The sequence below is a fragment of the Chlamydotis macqueenii genome, chromosome 8, assembly GCF_036417535.1.
Source record: "Chlamydotis macqueenii isolate bChlMac1 chromosome 8, bChlMac1.mat, whole genome shotgun sequence".
Taxonomy (NCBI): Eukaryota; Metazoa; Chordata; class Aves; order Otidiformes; family Otididae; genus Chlamydotis; species Chlamydotis macqueenii.
In genome coordinates, this window is record NC_141563.1 from 15,164,823 (window position 1) to 15,186,900 (window position 22,078).

General features: G+C 41.1%; 1 protein-coding gene across 1 annotated transcript in view; it reads right to left on the reverse strand.

Annotated features, from left to right (window-relative positions):
* NOTCH2 (notch receptor 2) overlaps nucleotides 1–22,078 on the reverse strand; it is an 86,529-nt gene that overhangs the window by 39,042 nt on the left and 25,409 nt on the right. The window contains exons 5-10 of the mRNA XM_086753111.1: nucleotides 19,750–19,872; nucleotides 4,927–5,160; nucleotides 3,928–4,083; nucleotides 2,620–2,808; nucleotides 1,394–1,507; nucleotides 94–207 (exon numbers count right to left, since the gene is read on the reverse strand). Coding sequence (XP_086609237.1) covers nucleotides 94–207; nucleotides 1,394–1,507; nucleotides 2,620–2,808; nucleotides 3,928–4,083; nucleotides 4,927–5,160; nucleotides 19,750–19,872 — 930 coding nt within the window. The remainder of the gene's footprint in view (nucleotides 1–93; nucleotides 208–1,393; nucleotides 1,508–2,619; nucleotides 2,809–3,927; nucleotides 4,084–4,926; nucleotides 5,161–19,749; nucleotides 19,873–22,078) is intronic.

The following is a 22,078-nucleotide window of genomic DNA, read 5'->3' on the forward strand; positions in this document are numbered from 1 at the left end:
AAGAAAAAGAACACTGACAGTTGTTCGGCCACCCCTGTATGTATTTAGGTTACATGCGATCTCCAGCCCAGGGGCTCTGAACACAAGACTAACCTGTGGCACACTGGCACTCATAGCCGTTCGGATGGTCGATGCATTTGGCTCCATTGAGACACGGTGTGCTGGAGCAGTCATCTATATCAATCTGACACACGGCACCACTGAATCCTGAAAGGCAGGAAAAAGGTGAAAATCCACAAGTAATTTGAAATAATTAATCTGAAAAGCTGCACTGTCAGGAATTATTTATTGGCAAATTCTTAAAATCACACAAAAAAATAAGCTCAGTAAATCTAAACTCAATTGCATCATTAGGCACACACACCACACCCTGGGTGGATTGGTTCCTTGTCCAAACCAGCAGCCAAAACATAGTTTCTATCCTCCAGATCAAAGGATTCTCAGCTTGAAAACTGAGATAGTTAAGTCAAACAGCAATAAAGCAGATGGAACACAAGTGGTGTCCACTACCGCACAGTATGCTTGTCTACAAAACTGAGAGGCCACCGATAAAAACTTTCAAGTAATCAAAGCAAGTAACTTAAAAAGAAACAATAATGCATACATCACTGGAGCCTTCAGACTAGAATTGCTACAGCAGTGCGGAATGTGGTACAATACAGCACTGTATCTTTCAATACACTTCTTGAAATAGTTAATGAACTATCAACAGGTTATGTCAGATGATGCAGACCCTTAGTCAGTTCAAGGGAAAAAAAAACAACCAAACAAAAAAAAAAAAAAAAAACACCTCCAGAAATGTTTCTTGGAGGAAGGAACCAAAAGAGGAGCCAGAAAATCATTTGTCAATAAGAAGGGATGCAGAGTGGGCTTTCATCAGGTATATTCTGAACTCAAAACTTTTTATAAGCCATCAGAAAAACAAGTGACGTTTACCCTATAGCTAACATTGATCTCTCAGCTCAGCATTTATCCTTCTTTTCTGAAGTGGAGATCCAGTCCACCTCCCTCCTCATGCTAGCAACATAAACTATGCTGATGTAAAAATAGCTTCTGCCTAAAAACCTCAGAAAAAGACAAAAAGCATGCAGAGGGTCTGATTTAAAAAATGTATTTAGAATTACTCATTTATATTTCACTGCTGCCAACTACCCTTTAAGGTGAGACATCCAACTGTATGTTTTTCCACACTTATATTCAGTTACAGGCACAATCCTACAGCAACCAATACGTCTATTCCTGTTTACCAGCGATTGCAACTCACTCATTCAAACAGATGCTGCACGAAGAAAACAGAAATCACAAGAAACACACCACCTGCAATCTCTCACTGGTTATCTATGCAGTTCTTGGTACGGTGAAGCAGGAAAAGCTTCCAGAAATAAGTACTTACCAGGAGGACAGACACAGAGGAAGCGGTTGACTTTATCAAGACACTCTCCGTTGTTCACACAGGGATTACTTAGACACTCATCAATATCTTCTTCACAGTGAACACCTTTAAAACCTGTTTAAAAAAAAAAAAATCAATAAGAAGAGGTGACTGAAGGCCTTAGAAAGTGCCCTTGAAAGTGTAACTGCCTCGTACACCAGCGCTGAAAGTCTAAGTCTAGTTTTATTGCAAGTTTGCAGCTTGGACAGAACCTATGAGATAAGAATATACACCAGAGATTAAAACAGCATGTTGAATGGGTATTTTTCACTGTTGCTTAGAGTGCTCACTTCATCAGTGGTAACAGGCAAAGTTTGTGCTGAATTCACATCTAATGTTTTCTTCCACTTAGTGAGAAGGGGTTATATTTTAACACTTTGGAAGATATCAGTATATTTGGGTATGCACCAATATAAGGTAAAAGGTAAAGAAACAAACACAGCAGATAATTTTAGCCCCCCCTCCCCCTTTCAAAACAGATTAGATATTAATAAAAACTCATTCTAGTTTTCATGGTATCAGCTGACCGCCTGCAGGCCTCACAATTCTTTCATCACAGTTTATAAAACTGTGCAACTGGCAACTTGCACTCTTCTTTTTTTTTACTATTTTCTATCAGAAAGCAAAATAGCAGAATACATAGTTCATTGGTATGCTGGACATGTAAATTATACAAGCAAAATTCCAATAAAGTAGCTTTTTTTTTTTTTTTTTTTTTTTTTTTACAGTTATTTCCTTAGGTCAGTAGGAGCTTGCACCATTTGGGGTATTTTAAGCAGAGAAAAAACAAACACTATTATCCAGAATCATCATATACATATACTTGAAAACTCAGTCACTCTTAACATTTGCACCTGCCTTCACAAACTTCTGTTTCTGCACATGCAATTTACCAGGTATAGTAACAAATACATTCACATACACTCCAGCTCAGAATGCTAAGCGCCTTTGGTGATGTAGAGATTGGTTTATTTCTCACTCCTCTTATTGCCTTCTCTCTCCCCCACACAAATGCCAAGTCCTCCTGGCTGGTTCTGCCACAGCAAGCTTGCTCTCACCCTTTCATTTAGCCTCACCCCTTTGCAATTTTGTGTTCCACCTCAGCAGAGCTGGCAATTCTCCCTGTGCTCTGCCTTCTGAATATTTTCTTTGCTGGAAACCCCGTCTTTGTCAGAAACTCCCCTCACCTGGCATACAGAGACATGTGAATCCTCCGATTTTATCCAGGCAGGTGGCATCGTTTTGGCATGGATTTGAATGGCATTCATTGATATCCATTTCGCAGCGAGGCCCTGTGTAGCCCTTCAAACACTCACAGTGGAAAGAGCCTTCTGTGTTTACACATTTCCCAGCATGTTCACACGGATTGCTGTTTGCTGCAAGAAAAATATATAGGTGTGTGTGTCAAAATCTCTCCTCAGAGCAGGAAAGCCACAATGTTCTTTATTAGTCATGGTATTTTCCAGTGGTCATTCCCTTCTGGTAAGTAATACTGTGGAAAGACTGTTGATCCTTCTGGGAAAAGGCTATTCCGAAGAAAAGATGTGGCAGTTACCTGCCTGTCAGAGGCAAAGAGTAAGATCGCTGTCGTTACCAATGAACCAAAGGAGCAACTCTGGTCTGTATTACTAATGACAGTTCTTAGGAGAGTATCAAGCGTCAGAGACTACAGAATAAATGATGATTTCAAAGTCTTATCTCTAGGTTGTCTTTTACATTTACTTCAGTCCTGAGGCTGATGAAATGCTGCCACAGCCACAAAACTACCAAACTAGTCCTTCCTGTGTTTTCAGAAAGCTACAGCACTCTTGTCCAAAGCAGACTGAAGAATGAAATTCAAATAAGTGCTTCTTTCCAATACTTCCATAAATGCTGGTTAGGTATTCCCTTCATGCATCACATTCTAGAAGCATGAATCAGGACTCACAAAACTATAAGCGAGTCTGTGAGGGTCCAGCTAATCCCCAAATCAACACAACAGCACGATATCAGAGAACTACAGCTTTAAAAGTCCAGTGGTCACCAGTCTCAGAAGGCACTCACAAGATCCAGCTATGTTCTGGCTGTCAAACAGCCTTGATACCTTTCTACCAAGGCAGGAGCTGCAACAACTCCCACACAAACTGCGATACTTTCATTATACGTTGCAGTTCTAAGGCTCAGCTTAATTATCACATCTGTTTGCATGCACGCCTCACACAATGCTAAAGCTCTCCTGCACAATAAAGAATGGTTAAGCATCTTGCTCTCACTGCTTTTCAAATTCCAGAGGCTAACAGCTCAAACACGGACAGCTATTCTTACTCAGGCCTTTGCTCCAAGTCTCTCGCAAGATTTAAAACTCATCTAAAGACACTGGAACAGAAGGGGGAGAGCAGGAAAGGAGTTGCACTTATGCTGAGAAGCTATGACCAAATGTGTATTCTTGCCTCTCTGTTAGTCCATAAAGTAAACGACCCAACTCCCTGTTCACGTACTCGCAAACGGAAACTCACCCATTGCACATTCGTCCACATCCTCAGTGCAGTCTGCTCCCTTATGGCCCTGGGGACAGGTGCAGATGTAGTGTCCATTCACAGGATTCGTATCACACAGAGCACCCTTCTGGCATGGATTGCTAACGCATGCATCATCCAAGTGGCACAGAAGACCTACAGAAGTGTAGAAGAGTTCATTCAAAATAGTGAGAGATAGTAGTCAAACTGTATGTTACACAAGCAAATCTTCCAGCCTGATATTTCAAACAGAGACTTCCACAGACGGAAGCTTGAACAACTTCTTATAATGGGCTTCAACCCATGAAATCCCTGTGGTAGGCTACTACACACTTACAAAACTTTATAAGTAAACATAGATTCTGTGACTTCAGAGGTGTGTACAGGACTTCTGGAGTGCTACAAATGCTTACCATTACCAAAATCTGCTCCTTGGAACAGTTAGCTAGCTCTTCTTTTTGATTAGCATGATGATTTTTCTGAGAGCTGAAAATGCACACGCAGACGAAGCTCACTTTCTTAATTCAGATACGCTGATGACTTCTATTTCTGGGTAGTAGTAAAGAGACCTTCACATTTTTACCTACTCTACAACAGCAAATTTTCCACTATACCAGTCAGGGCATCCTCACTCATGCAAAAGTATCTAAATTTGCCTTCTAGGCTTTTAAGTACAATTATCACAAGTAACACAGAGCAAGTCACCTTCATGTATAACTTCTCAGGCAAATACAGGTCCTGCTAAGCGCTAGAAAAAGATCTGCTCTCCTTGCAACCTAAACTGTAATAAGTTTGTCTTCCAGCCTAATACAAATACTTCTTTGTCCCAAGCTACAGAGGTTTAAAAGGTCTTTGCTCATGGACAGCACTTGTTTCCTTTTGTTCTTCCTGGTTCGGTTACAAAGTGTGTAAAATAAACACAGCACTTTAAGCAAATGCATAACCTTCTGGAAGTATCTTCTATTAAGTGCCAAACCTATTCAAGTTTTCTGTCCTTACCTGCCTTTCCTTCTGGACAAATACATGAAAAAGAAGCCACTCGATCGATGCAAGTAGATCCATTAGCACAGGAGGCAGTGAAGCAATCATCAATGTTCTTACTGCAGTCATCCCCGCTCCAACCGTTGACACAGACGCAGGCATAGCCGCCGTTGTGGTTGGTGCAGGTACCACCATTCTGACAAGCGTTGGGCTGGAGCTGACATTCATCAACGTCTTCAGTGCAAAACTGGCCTGATACACAGAAAGAAACAAGTTTAACAGAAGTTCAGACACAAGAAGATTCTTTGATGGACAACATATCCAAGGGAAACACTGTACTTCAACTTGATTGTCACTTCTTATTTCGAGGACATTCAAGCCTGAGAACTTTCAACAACACTGTTGTCAAATTAGGTAAAGATAACTAGCATCCCTAAACCACCCCGAAGCAGGAACTGAACTGCAAATAACTTTAAAAAGGCACAGCACAAGAGGCAGCAGGCAGCCTGCAGTATATGAAGGTACATCTGTGAGGATGTCAGAGGGAGCAAGAATGAAGAACAGCCAGAGGGACTAGGAAGAGAGACGACAGCCTTACAAGAAAATCTTGGCCAAAGCAGTGTCAACAGACCAATAGCAAAGTAAGTCTTGTCAGGAGAACTTAATTCTTTTCTATAATTATTCAATTAATACTACTTATTGAGGAAGAACAGAATTCTTGAGACCCTTCTACCTAAAATACTCATTTTCCTTCCCCCAGGTATTTCCACAGACAACCACAAATAGTTGGGGTTTGCTTGGTTGTTTTTTGGTTTGGGTTTTTTTTTTAAAGAGACAAAATAAATACTCTAATAAAACACTTTTATGACTTGAGATATTGGAGGGAAGAAGACAAATGTACACTGTTTCTGGGAGTTTTAAGGAAAAGGACCACTGGATCTCTAAGTATGAAATCAGTTTCACAGGATACTGACTTTCACAGGCACATCTTTAGGAAGCTCTCCAACTCACATTTACTAAAGTATTTCTTTATCCAAATCCATCTTGGTTTGGCATCAAGATCTGGAGAACCTACCACTTGCATCAATATTTTGTTTCAACACTTATTCATCTTCCTGATTAAAGTTGCATGGTTTACGTTTAAGCTGAAATTGTTTAGCTTAAGTTTTAAGTCATTCATTCTTCAACACATAAACCTAAAGCTGATTTCTTCCCAGGCTGGCACACAGGTGCACACATGCCACCACAGAGTACTGGTCACAGTCCACAATCATCTTCGAGATAAACTATTTCTTCCCTTTCTGTTACATTAAGAACTCTCTAGCACTGAAAGCTTGTCTCCACCCCGCCCCCTCCTTATAACTCATTTCTACCACCCTTCCTAAAACGTCGATTTGATTTACACAGCACCAAAAGACCACTCTCCATCAGAGAATAAGATTTGTTTGAGGCAACCTTTTCTTCCCCCCGCTCCAGCTGACAACTTCACCTCCCTCGCTAGCTTGCAGCGGGTTTCCAGTATTTGGGTCAAGACTCTTAAGCAACTGCATTGCTGTGACCAAGATCGTCCCATTTGTCATCTCCAGCTACTGTATCAGTTGCACACTTATATTTGCCTGGAATTCCCCTCATATTCCAAGAACAAAAAATTCAAGAGCAGGACACAAATCTTCCCTGCCAATTTGCCTGGGCTCCGGTTTGTTCAGGTTTGCCAATTTAAAAATATTTACTGGATGTTGCTTAACAGTCACCTTGTTTATTAATGGCCCAGAAATGATGATGCAAGTGCACACACACACACCCTCCTCCAACACACAGAACTGAAACATTTATTGTTGGCAGGAATGTAAAAACATCCAGTCTTAACCATCTCCATTTACTGTACTCAAATGATGATTCCTTTTGTTTCCAAAGTACTTAAATCCTAGCCTTTGGTCCTGTGAGCTCTGGATTTTTTTCCTTTAGTGGCAAAGAAAAATATTGTTTTTTTAAAAAAAGTTGCGCAACTGACTTTGTTCTGTGCGTGTGTTCCTTCCTCCAGCAAGACTTCTTCAAAACAAGGATTTTATCACTTGAAAAAACCTAATAAAATTTTAACAGTAATAACAATTACAGTAGTTTTCAGAATAAATCCTCACTTCCCTTCACTTTTACTTAGTAAAACAGTTTGGGGAAAATCTAACACTTCATATTGTTATCTGCAAAATACAGCTCTCTACATTATGAAAAAACAAAGCCAGGCATTTGTCATAATAGAAGTCGTTTGCTCGTTGGCTTTCGATATTAGCTTATCAGTAGCCAAACTGAAAAGAGTCAGTTATCTCAGACTGATTCCTAGTAGTCGTGCGTATCTCGCAACTCAACACAATTTACTTCCTTTTAAAAAAAATAATAATAATCAAGACGTTATTTGCTTATTATAAAAGTGATTTTCCTTCTTTTCTTGGAGGGGGCCCAACCCAGATCAAAGAACGCCCTCTCTGACGAGGACTCACCCGTAGCGCAATGGTTTTGCGGAAGCGTTCCTGCAGCACTGACATCTCCCTCTGGCCGCAGCTCCTTTAGACTCCGTATCACTAAAGCACGAACAGCCTCCAGCACTAAGGTTGCCACACCACTCCAGATTTCTATGCCTGTCTCAAAATCATTTGCCTTGGGATTAGCTGAATAAAACTCCTGAAATGTAACGTTTCGTGGGACTTTTTTGGTGGACTGGGGGGCTGTGTTTTGTTGGTGCTAGTTTTAGGGGTTTTTTTTGTAGGGTTTTTTTTTTTTTCCTTTTTAAAAGCAAAGATGGGCAAACTACTCCCTCATATAAACTTCTGGGTTTGTTTTTAACTTCCCATTTCAAGTGTCACTAGCAGTATCGATTCTTTAGGATTTTTATACTTTTTTTTCCCCCCCCTAACACTTATTCACCACTTTTCTAGAAAGGACAGGACCAAGTGACTTCACTGATGTGCTTGCAATAACCCTGTATCTTAGGCTATTCCATGTCTACTCTCCATGTCTCCTAAAGTAAAACTTTTTAAAAAGTACATCAAGGTCTCCACAAGAGGAGAATAAAGCAGAGTTTAAAGTTCTTTGAGCAATTCAACTGTATTTCAAAAACATACCATGTCTGAGCTCCTTAAATTTGATCTTCACTTAGCTTCTCAGATTTCTAACGCTCCTTCTGCAGCTACCAGATCACAATCATATTTGTGTTTAATTACAAATATGAGTACAACACAGCTCTATCTTAATGCAGTTTGTTTTAAAAACAAAGGAAATTCAACTCAATAGATGAGGGATGCAAATGAGTCATTAACTATTGCATTTTACTATTGAGTATTTTAATGAAAACAACTTGTTCTTTATTGAAGTTTTAATTGAAATCCAGACTCAAATAACTTCTGGGCAAAACCATACGAACCAAAGGCAACATAAGGCAAGCAGAGCATATCAATCTAACAGCGTTCCTAAGTACGTTCCTAAGTCTCAGCGCCATCAGGCAATACAAGTGTAATAGTTTTTGAAAGATTTTTGGAACTATGTTTTAAAATGCTACAAATCCCAGACTGAAGTCCAAGGCACTCGCATTTTTTAACTGGAGCTGGTGAACTGGCATGAATGCAAAGCAATTTCAAGTCCACTTAAAATGCTGGAGCCCTTATTGTTGAAGCGGGGCTTGAATGACTTGGAAATGCATTCTGTAGCCCAAAGTCTCCCAAAGAGGAAAATAAATAAATTTTTTTGGTAGGGTGGTTGGGTGGGGTTTGGGATTTTTAGATAATCTACGGTCCCTTATATGGTGTTTTTGAATCTTCAGGTGTTAACAACATGGGATTAATGGCCAATATTGTAATTCTTCAACACAAGTTTTTGGAAGGGGGGATTTTGTTTGTTTTTTTTTTTGTTGTCGTCGCTGTTTGGTTGGTTAGAGTTTTTTGTTGTTTGTTTTGTTGAGTTCTTTTTTCCCCCCACAGAAAAGAGCACACACATTCGTAAATGGCTTTCAAGAATGCCCTCCCCCAAAGCAGCATCATCACCAAATTCTTAGTGGGACTGCACAGTGGCCACAACCTCTTATTCCCACAAAAGGGCTGGTTTGCCCTCAGTAGAGACCTCAACTCCCTGTGCAAGTGAGAGAAATAGATTAATATTTTGGGCGGTGCTGCAAAGAAAAGATTTGACGGTTCTGTTGTTAACGACCTAGGTCTCTTCAATGCAGTGTCGGTCCTGGGAGCTTCCTGACTGACTTTTTCACAGCAGAGACAGAAGTCTCTTTCAGTGTCTGACATAAACCAGGATTTAATTCTAAAACGTCTCAATGGATATTCTGCACAAGACTTTTCTCTGCCAGGTTAGTTAGGCAGATTTAAATCAAACGAAACAAAAGATCTCTGTAACCGTTTACGTAAGGGATGCTGCTTTGACTTAATTGTAACTGAATCAAGTATATTAATTTGGAGCCATGTACTTGGTAAGCCTGTTTTCTGCTTGTTAAAGAGTTTTAGAAATAATCAAGTCTTTCATTCACAGAACCGAAATTCAGCTTCCAAGTGCAAACTCTGTTATGAATTGTACAGTGTAACTCACATCTTAACCCCAGTGCTTTTGAACACCACAACCGCTTCAGCTAAGCATTAATTCGTTCAGCTGGAAGTTTCCGCAGGTATTTCTTTTCTTGTGCTCGTGCTAGTTTCAATTACATTTCTAAAAGAAACACAGTAAATATAGGGGGAACTAGTGAAGGCAAGCACAAATACACTAACTGTACAATATTTTAATGGAAATGTAGAAACACACATATAAAAGACAACAAGAAAGGAAACACAAACTACTCCAAGAAGCTAGTAAAAGCCTAACCTGACCTTGGTATTTGCAGAGCCTGGGAAATCAGCAAAATGCCGACTCAGGTTCTAAGTGACCTTGTACAAAATAAACAGCTAGTCCATGTGGTATTTCAAAATTGAAAACTAGAAGTAGAAAAAGGGAACAGCCTTCAACTCTTAGCACTTTTTGCCCACTATGAAACTTGGTTACTTCCTGCATATTTCCCCTCAGAAAAGCCATATGGAGTAAGACAGACATGCTTGCTGCTTGGATTGCTCCCATATTCAGACCACCAGGAACTGGACAGGAACTCTGGGAGCTCCCCTTCAGGCAGACACAGTATGCAGTTGTTCAAGGTCCCTCAAGTAATTGTACCAGATTTCATTGATGAGAAACAGCCAGCCCCTTCTCCTAGAGCTCTTTATGTCAAAAAGAAAAAAACAAAGTCTGATTTACAAACGTAAGGCAGATTGCACTCATTTTATGTGCTACCGAAAGAGTAGAGCATTATCTTGAACAAATAAGAAACCAAAACCTGCGAAGCAACAACAGATGCCTCCAAAAGCTGATCCTATCAAACCACACAGTCTTCGCATAAATCCCAGTTCCAAGACCGGAAACTGCACTGATCCTACAGCTGACAGCAGGACCTTCAGTCAGTTCAATCAGAGGTCTTCATCTTTGGCAGAGCGGACTCTCCAAGAAGGAGAAAGTTTTCTTGGCCTCTTAACAGCTCTCCAGCAGGAAAGACTGCTGATGCACAGCTGGAGTACCAGAGGCCAAGGCTACAGAGGGGAGATCTCACATGCAATTTAAGCACTAAAAACATTTGGTAGGACAAAGGATGCAAATATCTTCGTGCGCCTTGAAAAATAACAGTTTCTTGAAAACTGAGCTGGGAGGAGATAGCAACATTATTTCTCTCAAAATCATGACCACCACAGTACCGGACTCAGACTGAACTGTAAGTCAGAATACCTTAAAAGTTCAGTGATACTGGAAGGGAAAAATAAAGCAGTGAGAATCACAAACTGGTCCTCAAGGTCCTAAAAGACTCCCTAGAAGAGGAACATCAGGTTTCAAGAGGTTCTTATGCCCCCACGCCCTCAGTACCTCACCAGAAGTTTGTCACTTCTCAGACTACAGGGAAGAGCTCACCAGCTCCCCTGAAAGGGCTATCTGGGAAGTTATAAACCAGGTCCAGATAGAAACTCCCTGAAAGAGTAATTTAATTCACAAGTATTTCAAAGATTATTGTACGGTTTTTAAACCAGCTCATCAGAACCGTTTACTTTTTTTTTCTCCAAGTTTCAAAGGACTACTAAGTGAGAAGGTGAACAGCATCTCACCAAGACTCAAGAACAGGCTAAGAGATAAGAAACAATATTTGTATAAATTCCTGAATCAAATCGTGCAGAAGGTTAGCAGTACCATGGCAGACCACATCCGGCTTGGGAAGGACATTTCTCCGTACAGTTCTTTCTTGTAACACAAGAAAAACGCCTGCATTGACAACGTAACCCAACGCATGTTGGTCAGTCAGGTCAAAGCTCAGTTTCCTCAAGTTGCTGTGAGAGTCTCCTCAGCAAATGGAAAAGTAAAGGAAAACTGCATGGAACCATCAGGCCTTCTTTAACCTTCAGAATTATCCATAGTCCTTGAAAAAAACTAATTTACAATTAATGAATACATACAGGCACTGGAGCATTTAATTAATGGCCTGGAAGGAGATGAACAGTAGGCAGCAATATCTTTAACAAAATAATATTTATATTACGTAAGAGGAAGCCAGGGAATTTCAGACAGATTCAACCAAGTGAGGCTGCGGAGCAGTGCAACAGCAGACAAGGCTTGGTGCACAAACGCCAAGTAAAACACAAAGGCAGACAGACTTGTCGCAGAAGGTTTCTGTTAGGCACTCCTTGAGGAAAGACTTCAGCTTCCCTGGAAGAGTTCAATGGGGACCTCCGCTCAATCACAGCTTTAACCAACAAAATAAACATCACTGACAAGACATTTGACTACAAGAAAGAACAGCTAATGCAAACAGTCATTGTGTAATAGCAATGGCATAGCCTCAGCCTGGAATATATTTTGCAGTACGGAAGCCACCACCTCTGAAGAAAGACACCGAAACAGGAGTAGAGTCTGACAGACCGACAGAGAGAAGAATTTTGTAAGAGACTTACAAAGCAATTCTTAACCACAACGGGACAAAAACAGATGATTAAAAAAATGTATATAACATAACAGTTATTGCAGGGAAAATACAGCACATGGCAAAAAAAAAAATATTTGATCATTTATATATTTGCTTTACTGACACAAGATACCTCAAAAGCAAAGAACTTCAAACTTCTCTGATAAAGGCGACATCTTTATACAGACAAGAACATCCAGAGCAATGAACAGGGAATACTGAAAGGGATCTCAAGTGCGATGTCCAGATCGCATCCAAATTCCAGATCCTCTCACGAAGCCATCTCGGCAGCTCCCTGTGGGCAGTTTGCACAATATGACTGCTGCCTTCAGCTTCAAGGATGGCATCAGGCACACAGGAATTCAAAGAACTACACTGCTCACATCTGCAAACGTGTCCTCAGTTGCATATGTGTTTAGTAAAGGTCTTCTCTGCTTAAGTTCTATGGCAGTTTCGCTTGAAAAAAGGGCTGAAGCCAAGTATTTTTTCCTTGTAGAAGTTTTCTAAAGTAGTGAGAGGCATCACAGCCCCCCAGAAAAGCACTTCTTCCCCAGCATCTCACAGCATCTTTCTCCCATTTGAAATGCAGAACTACAGAGCAGGAAAGCAGTAGTGGCCACTCCCAAATCTCAGGTGTTGGGTTTTCGATTTGGTTTTAATAGATCTACTGTATCTTGGGCAATGTCAAATGCTGTTCAAGATACCACAAAATTTAAGAGCTTAATGTAGAATTCGAACAATTGGAGATGAAGCTACGATTGCAGCAAGCAGAGTAAACATCTGTGTTTGTTTTAGGCTAATATGGTGGAGAAAAGAGTTTCATTTTGTAACCACACTGGGAAGCATGTAGTGGAACTAATGGGCTTTTACAAGGGATTTTACAACCCCCGAATACAAAACTCTGGGCTTTAAGAGACTTATGTACGCCCTCATCCATTAAATGCTGCCCTAAATCACTCCCCACAGACTACTGAGTAGAGAGGGCAGTCCTCTTCAGAGGCAGTAATACAAATGAACAGAACACAATTCATTAAAAGTTACTAGTGAAGCACTAATGACAGACTGGTTTAATATGGCAGCGGCAGGTGAAGTGACTGGGGACAGCAGCAGGATAGAGAAGTAACCAAAAGGAAATAGGCATCACCAAGCTACTTTCTGTTTTGCCCTTCTCTTTACCTCCTCTGGAAAATCCAGTGAGTCAGGGAAATACCTAACAAGTGAAGAGATCTACAAGGCAAAAATGTAACAGTCTGAGCCAAGCCTTACAATAAAAGCTTGAGAAGATGAAGCTATCTCAGCAACACATCTTTAGTAATTACCCAAAGATAAATCATCTCATTCTAAGTACAAGGGAAAGGACAGAAACTGCCAGAAACAAGTCAGTTGCAGATAAAACAACTGTTACCTATTAGCTTGGTCTCACAGTGAACCATCCAGCAACCCAGCCTCACCACAGTGGTCCAGCCTATTTCGTTTTAGTGCCAAACACATGCAAGACGTACTGAAAACCTAAAGACAGCTCCACAAGAAATTATTTGGCACATTTGATTGCAAAGAGTATTTCCCAGCCTGGAAAGTCACCAAAGGTGCAAGGGAAGAGGCAGCAGCGTGGTCTAAATTGGATGCTGTCATTCTGTCATCGCATCAGCTTAGCTGTTAACACCTCAGGTGTTTTATTACAGCGCTCTCCTAACCAAGGCTTGCTGTCAGGAAATGGAAAGCGGCACAAAATAAATGGGAGATCGTGGTAGGTTTCCAGAATCCAGACTGGATAAGGTACCGACTGATGGTGTAACTTTTAATGCCTCTGAAATCAATCTTCTCCGTACAACACCGGCATCAAGTACCACAAGAGAAAACAAACAACACCCAGGATCAAGTTTGTTTATGTTTGACACTTCAAATCATTTGTACACTCAAACTTGGAGCTGCCAGCTCTGGAGGCTGCCACGTGCTCCCTGCTCCCTTTGTATCTGCCAGTTCAAACATGAAGGAAGAAAAAGAATCATAATCCCTCTTGGCCTCTTTCAGAGAGCTGTCTCTTGGAGATACCACTAGTAGTGACAGCAAATCACCAGCCCACTTGCCAAGTTTGGCGTAGACAGATCTCAGCCAGTACCAAAGAGGCTACTAGGCTTTTCAATAACGTTTGGAAAGGCACCAGAAAGTCTGCCATCCCTGCTCCACTAGGAAAGATGGCTGCACTTCTCGCAGGACTCCGACCCAGCCTCCCTGCGTTAATGTGAAGGTTAAGGATTGCTCTTTTCAAATTACGTACGCACACGCCAACCAGAATCAGAAAAGAGTGTGACTCTGACAGTGCTCTCCAGCAGGTAAAAACAATACTGTATAGAAAGTAGCAAGAATAGAAAGCAAGCAAATATTCTGTCATTTAGGAGCATGATCAACATTTATGATCCGTGTCATCTAGTGTCAGATTAGCTCCTCTACATTTCAAGCCACTAAGTATTCCAGCAAGGCAGTATTTTTTGAACAATAAGTTAGCATGACTTGCTACTGTATACTTTGTGATACAGAAACTGAGGAAACTGGTATTTGGCAAAGAAAGTTTTAAAAAACAAAATACCAGAGCTTACTATCTTACATAAAAATGTTAAACATTAGCCTTTTGAAGTTTATCCTCCCTTCTTAGCAAAGAAAAGTCATGTCCGAAGGAGTTTAAAGCTGAGATTTTCACAGAAAACCAAGGTAGGGAGCAAATATTAGTCTAATTAAATGGGAATCGAACCCGTAACTCCCCCCTCTTTGAAAATTCCTGCCTAAAGCTCTGCAGAAAAAGTAACGCTTGTGCTAGTGTTTAAGAGCATATGACCAGGCTAACAGCTATTTTAATTAAAAAGCACAGCTCTGCTGCCTGAAGAGCTTTTCTGCTCAAGACAAACACTTACTTCTTAACCTAGCTCCCAACGCTGGAGTTATTTGGTGGAGTCAGCTGTTAGCACACTGTGCTTCCCTTGAGACAAAGGTCTCCTAGATTTTAAAATATACATTTCACTGGAGCCCCCTTTTCAGGGGAAAACAAAGCCTAAATAAATACAACTGCCATGGGAGTCTCGTCTTCCCAGCTACAGGGGTAGAAATAACGAAAGGAGGCAAGCAGGCCAAGCCTGCAACGGAAGCAGGACAGTGTAGATCTTCCAAAACCCACTTCAGCATAGACATAGTGTGTCCCTCATATCCAGAAACTTATCCCACAACTCCTAATGCAGCACTTCAGGAGCAAACTATGCAAAGGACTTCACTCAATGGAGGATACAAATCTTCATCTCTGCTGTGCACCATTCCCAAAAGGCGATTTGGGCCAAACACCGCCCATTTTGATCCTCTGAGACACTGCAAACTTTCCAGAGCAAAGTAGGAGCCCTTCTCAGCCAAGAAAAGCAAAAGCATTTACAGCTTTTTACCTTATAAATCACTTTAGTGTCCAAATTCTCAAGTCATCTTTCTTGACACAAAGCTGCGTAGGTTAGATCAACAGAGTAAACAGGTGCATTTTAAACAGTCTTGTTTCTTTACATGAATTGCAGTTTGGAACAGCTGACCAGCCTTTAAATTCTCAGGTGGTTTCACCGGGTCCTGTGGAAGGACAACCTAAGCTTCCACACGATTTTACAGCCCTGGACACTGCCATCACTTCCTCTCCATCTGTTCACCATGAGATCGCCCTGTGAACTTCAATTCCTGATCCCAGACAAGGGGAAAAAAAAAAAAAAAAAAAAAAAAAAAAAAAGAAAAGCAGCTGGACAAGATTTTTTACTAAATTAGTGAGTTAAAGTGGCACAGTCCAACAAATACCAGAGCCACCCAGGGGAAGGGTGGCTGGGAACACGGAGAGAAGGCAAAGACACCTTCCTCCTCAGACCACAGTGAACCACCAACCTGGTTTAACTACTGCAGAACAGCAGCGCAAAGCAGAGACTTCACATGGCACAGTCATCAGCCAGGATTTTAGGCTAATTTTGACTCAAATTACACTTCAAATACACCAAATTCTTGTCCTGCCATGCACAAAGGAATAGACTTCAGTCTTTCACAAAAGCATCTTGATCTATTTCCAATAAAAAGTGAGTTTCATTATACGTCTGCAACACAGTGCCTCGAGAGGCCTCAGCAAACACTGGTTCTAACAAAGGATTTAGCCTGGGACAAGATAAAGTCATCCTTAAACAAACAAACAAAAAAAATCAGTTAACATTCAGCAACAGAAAAGATCTAGTGCAGTTTCACCAAAACACATGCAAGATCTTCTTCCCAGTCACAAATTTACGAGGTTGACAACCACTGTAACCATATGAAATACAAGAACTTTGAAGGTGACAAAAACATTAGCGACAGCAGGAATTTCTCATCATTGTTTCTGAAAGGCAAGATTTTATCTTTCCGGAAAAAGCAGCAAAATGAGAAAGAGAAGGCAAGCACTTCAACAAAAAAAGGAGCAGTGAGCCCTATTTGAGGAGCAGGAAATTAGACTGAAAGCAAACAGTCTCTCAAAAGCTAGATTCTAGTACCAAGCAGAAAAAAAAAAAAAAAAAAAAAAAGAATAAATTTAAATGCATAGTTACATAGTCCAGCCTACCACCTGTCAGGGAATTACAAGAGGCAGATAGTTAGCAAAATGAAGTAGGACAGTTTCTCTTTCAGTAAAGGATGCTTCAGTATCACTTTACACAAAACTATTCTCCATCGGGTGCAGTACTGCTTCTTGATTTTTCTAGCAAGGAATGAGATTGGTTTCTCTACACCATGAAGAACAAATTAAATTAATAAACATGGTAGATCATCAACCACGGCACAAAGATTTAATAAAGACTAAAACTGCAAATAGACCAATTTAAACTTCTCCAAGATTACTTGACAAGTAAGTATTAGAAAGAAGAGACTGCAGAGGAACTTAGGAAGACAGCACATGTACACTGTTAAAGTACTTTTAGAAAATTTAACATCTTTTCACTTTTAGCTGATGCTTTTTTTTTTTTTTTTCCTTAAGCTGCACATAATGCCCTCTAACCTCAAGGTCTCTTTCGAAGCTTTTGATTTCCCGAAGCATTCACTCTCAGCTTCCCACTGTTGGGCTATAAGCATTTATCAGGACAGACTCTTACAGAGTTGTTTGCTCAGCTCTCTCCTCTTCACTTACCTTAGAGATGATTTACAGTGTTATAAATCACATTTGTGCAAAGGATGGACCTGCACTTACACAACATTTCCTTATTGCTGAGTAACTCGTTTTTTATTGTCGTTTACTCCTGTCAGCATCAGCTGCAGTTTAATCCTGAGAAAAGTCACCTCCCCAAACTATTCTAGTAGTTTTCCATCTCCCTTCCCTATTTTGTGCTCTGCCTCAGTGACACCCCTCCTGTCTCGAACCTGGACATGTACTGATATCCTGCATCTTCTCAGTCTCTAACTGAAGATGCAGGAAAGGGACTGAAGTCCATTCAGAGAAACGAGCTTCTTTCAACAAAATGCTACAGAGATGACAGAGCAGGGTCACTGCTGGGCTGAGCTGCAGGACCACGTTAGAACAAGAGGAACTCAGCTGACTTGCAAGACAGTCTGTCCACTGGCACAGTTCATTTTAAACACGACAGTTCAGTTCCCCAAAGGCTCTAATGTTCGTTGTTCAAATAGCCAAGCTGCTGGTTCCTGAACGGTGAGACCAGTTTTATTTCCAAGCTAACCTGATTCCTGAAGTCTAGAAAGTCAACGGCCTTGAGAAGCCATCATCTAAAACCACTGCTGCGCTGATAATCTTAACCTCACCATAAACAAAGGAAATTCTCAGAAAGCCCTTTCCACTAAATTGTTTTAGAAAAGCATGAGAACATAAGGCTTGAGGAGCTCTTATCTCTTTCCAGGGTTTCATCAAACACACACACATGGTTTTCTGGAGAGACTGCACACAGGAGACAGATGGCACAATGCTGGGCCACAACACAGGTCTAAATTTTTTTCCCAATGCAAGTCAGTCAGAGCCCATAAGAGGTTCAGAGAGGGAGCCACACAACTGCATTGCAAAGAACTTCAGTGGTTAATCAGAGAGAGAATCTACCACAAAACCAAACAGAATCACAGCCTGTTACCACCAAGGTCTCTTCCAGGTGAGTTGCAGAAGTCATCCCTAGTTGACAACAGTCATCTACTCAAATTCTGTAAGCCAAGCTAAGTTTTCGAGGCCTCTACAAAGCAAAATAATCCCTTGTAGATTATAAACTGATGCTGTACACACTCATAATCCCCTATGCTTCAGGAATAAGCCGGAGATTAATTTACTGCTGACAGATGCTGGAAGCCATAACAAGGTTTATAATTTCTGCAGCGTGAAGCAAGATTTTGGGGGTTACTGAAGGGTTGTTGGCTCCACACCCGAGCTCTATTCATGTTTTCCTTTGCAGGTTTCACCTTCTGCAGGCTTTAAACACAGCCAGCCAGAGAAGCAGTAAAGAAGCAAGGGTACTTGCTCATTAAGGGACTCATTTTCTCCTCTTTACACCTAGCTTCAAAGAGCTGTGCAAGCAGTGGTGCATTTTACTCTGATGTGGTTTTAACTTCATTCAACAATATATAATTATTTAAAGTTAACGAGAGTTCTTAACTGGGAGCCTCCTTTGCACTTAATGACAACCGGTTTATAACGAGAATGATGCTCTCGGAGGAAAAATAGCTCGAACAAGATGAAACCTCTGGTCTCTAACAGTCAAACTCCTCACAGTGCATTTGTCTGAACTACCAACCACTACAGATGTTCTGGTTTCAAATACAGTATTTTCTAGATACAAACATGCCAAAGGTTCTTCAGAACCTGAGGGGCTAGGTCAAGCTTAGTTCCAAAACAAGTATCCCAATCTGCTTTATGAAAGGAAAAATGCAAATTGAGTCCATAGCTCAGTTTTCCAGTTTTACGGTTGTTTTTTTAGCTATGATTTTGAAAGAAGGGCAAAACTACACTCAGCTGAAAAAGTGTGCCAGCTAAGAATCAACAGTATGACTCAAAAAAAAAAACCCAACCCAAAAACGGAGGTATTTGTTTATTTTTGAGGTACAGAGACATTTTGTGACTAAAAGTGACACTGAATTTCCTGTAAGCTGCTTCCTTACATCAAGCATAACACTTTCTTGAATTCACACTTTTTCCCCCTACAGATCCCCCTACAGACTTAGAGTAAAGCAGACTCATTTATGAAGCAAAAGTAGCTTTGCTAGTCATAGAACTCCAGATAAAAATCAGTCACATCAGGAAAATAATAACAGCAAGAACATAAGCTTCCCATACATACACCACTTCTCTTCCCTCCCTTTTTCCCACCAACGCCTTCTTTCATATTTGCCCTGTTCTTCAGCAGCGTTACTATCTACCGGGGATCACTATCCCAGGTTAAAAATACCCCCAAGATGTATCAGCGAAGTACTGCTATATGCACATACCTGTAACAGCAAAGCCATGCTTTGTACTTTTGTAAAACACATCCTCTTACATCCAAGCAGAAGTACAGCTCTGACAGTCAGACTGCACTGCGGCTCGAGAATCATGGTACTTATCTGCCAAACCCACGCGCACGTAACCCTGTTAACGCTGCCTGGTACAATGGGAAATTGCCCGGCATTGTGGTGGCTTTGACGCAAACAATCTTCTTGTTTGCATCCACTGACATCTGTCCCCCAGACTGCAGAACAAGGCACAGCTGTGAGCTGCATTCAGCCGTACGCAACTTGAGTTGTACACTGGGTGAAGGCCAGAAGTCCTGCATTTCATTCCCGTAAAGCATGCCCAGCCCGTACGGGAATGTTTAGACAGTACGTACCTGTCCATTGCGGGGGGCAGCGGCAGTTGTAGGTGTTCACACCATCCACGCATACGCCTCCATTTTGGCAGTTGTGATTCGGGCAGTCATCAACGTTGTGCCCACAGACGCTCCCCTCGAAACCTGGACAAAGCAAAAATCACAAGATGACTGAAATGGGCTTTCAGCTTCTTTTGAAGAGAATTCACCCTTCATACAGCTTCCCCTCTTCTTTTTTTCTTGCCCTGTTAACCTAATCCTGATGAACCTCAATGTAGCACACTGACCAGAGACTTTGTTGAATGCCTCTACTGACAGCATGCAGGCCAGATTACACAGAACACCACTACCATGGGTAGATGGCCAAATAACATCTTCACCACCAAAAAGACAAGGGCATTTTTTCTTTAAGTGACTAATGAGCACTGTCACTCAAAGGAAACAAAGTGAAGGCCAGGAGATTTAGTTTACTAGGAGGTAAACTCATCACTGCCCATCAAGCAGCAGTTAGAGAACAACCCAGGACAAGTTTTCCCATGGCAAAAAAAGTGCGCAGTGTTCACTTCACAAATACCTCAGCCTTGGTCAGGTCAAAGAAAGATCTTCTATGCTTTGAAGATGAGCTTCTTCAGTGTTAGAGAAGTCAGTCAATCAACAAATCAGCCACCACCCAGGCAATGCTTATACACTAGGCCCTGATTAAAAAGCAGAAGGAACCAGACACCCTTCCCCAATGAAAATCAAGGCTCCTAATGAACACAGCCACACTGGTAAAATATTCTTGCTAGTTCTCCCTTTCCTTTCAAATAAAGAGAAGCAGAGACATTAGGGAAGGGAGTCGTCAATAATCCATCTTCCCCTTGACTCCCCCTGCTGATTTACTTCACACTTCATTAAATAAACCTGCCACTTCTGCTGGATGAGAGCGCTATGTATCAAAGCACAAGTGGATGCATGCTAATGTGGATGAAGTAAATGATTCCAGAACACACGCGTTAATTTAAAACATCAGCTCTGCCTCTTCACTGCTTTGGAATGTAATATTAGCATGACACAGTCCTCTCATCCAAAATTATGCTTTAACCCTTCTACTTTTGATGCCCCATTCCAGACACTTCCATAACATCTGTGTCAAGTCACATAGACCCTCTAAGCAACATCTGCTCCAGTGTAGATCACGCTGTGTGGCAGATGAGGCGGTAAAGCTTTGAAGCAGCTTCTCTAGACTATCACTCTTCTCAGGAGACCTGACATGTCCCATGCATTCCCAATCTCTTGAACTTCTCCAGTACAGCAGGTAAGAGTCAGAAGCAAAGAGCACTGCTGTTGCCAAGCTATATCAAGTGCATTAGCGCCCATCAGCAAGAAAGAAGCCCTTCCCACCTTCACTCAAGCTCCTGCAAATTTAATGGCAGTAGAAAAGGTTAAAATGAATAGGAAATACATCACGGTTAGTCCAAGTCCTAATCACAGCAGTGTGTTCCTGGCAAAAGGTGGTGAGGAGCAACTACCAAGGAATACAACTAGTATCAGATCACTATATTTAAAACTGTATAAAGCTACCATGCATGACCGAAGGCTCAGCTATAAAACACAGGGGTGTCCTATCAGTTTGCTCTTCAGCTTGACCACAGATTGCACTCATGCCAGCAACGTGATCAGCATGGAAATGCATCCAGAACCACAACCTCTAAAGGTTTAAGTTCCTATCCTTTCAGCTTGGACAATATGAAGACCTATCCTACTTTGTAATAAAGAAATTCCTGACGGCAGGTATTTATTTAAAACAATCTCACTGTATTGCACTCAAATTTAAAGCTGTCCAATAATTATAAGTAATAAAGCATGGGTGTTACCCCAACACTAAAACCTCACCAAGCCATTATGCATTTTCACTTTTTAACCAGCTATATTACCATCTAAGAGTTGGTCCTCAAGTGTCTCAGGCAAATGCAGAAAACCATTAATCCCACACTAAAAGCTGGAGGATACCACTAGCGACAGTAGAATAGAAATGAAAAAGAGAGTTTACCAGAAAAAAAAGCACAATGTAGTAAAAGGTTCAAGAGAAATGACACACAGCCAAGTGTGCTCGGTCAAAAGACATCTCCAGGGGAAAGGGAATCAGGAACAGTTTGAATGGAGAAGATGACACTATTTTGAAAACACAAGTTTTCTTTTTGGTAACTTCCCAACTTCCAAATTCCCTTTAAATTTTTCTTACTCTGAAGAACGACTTTGGCTTAGTTTCAGAACATCTAAAAGCTGTAAAGGCACGATTTTTATGTCCTCTTCAAGTCGTACTTACACTGCAATATTGCAATCTGCTTAATTGGTAAATAAAACTCTC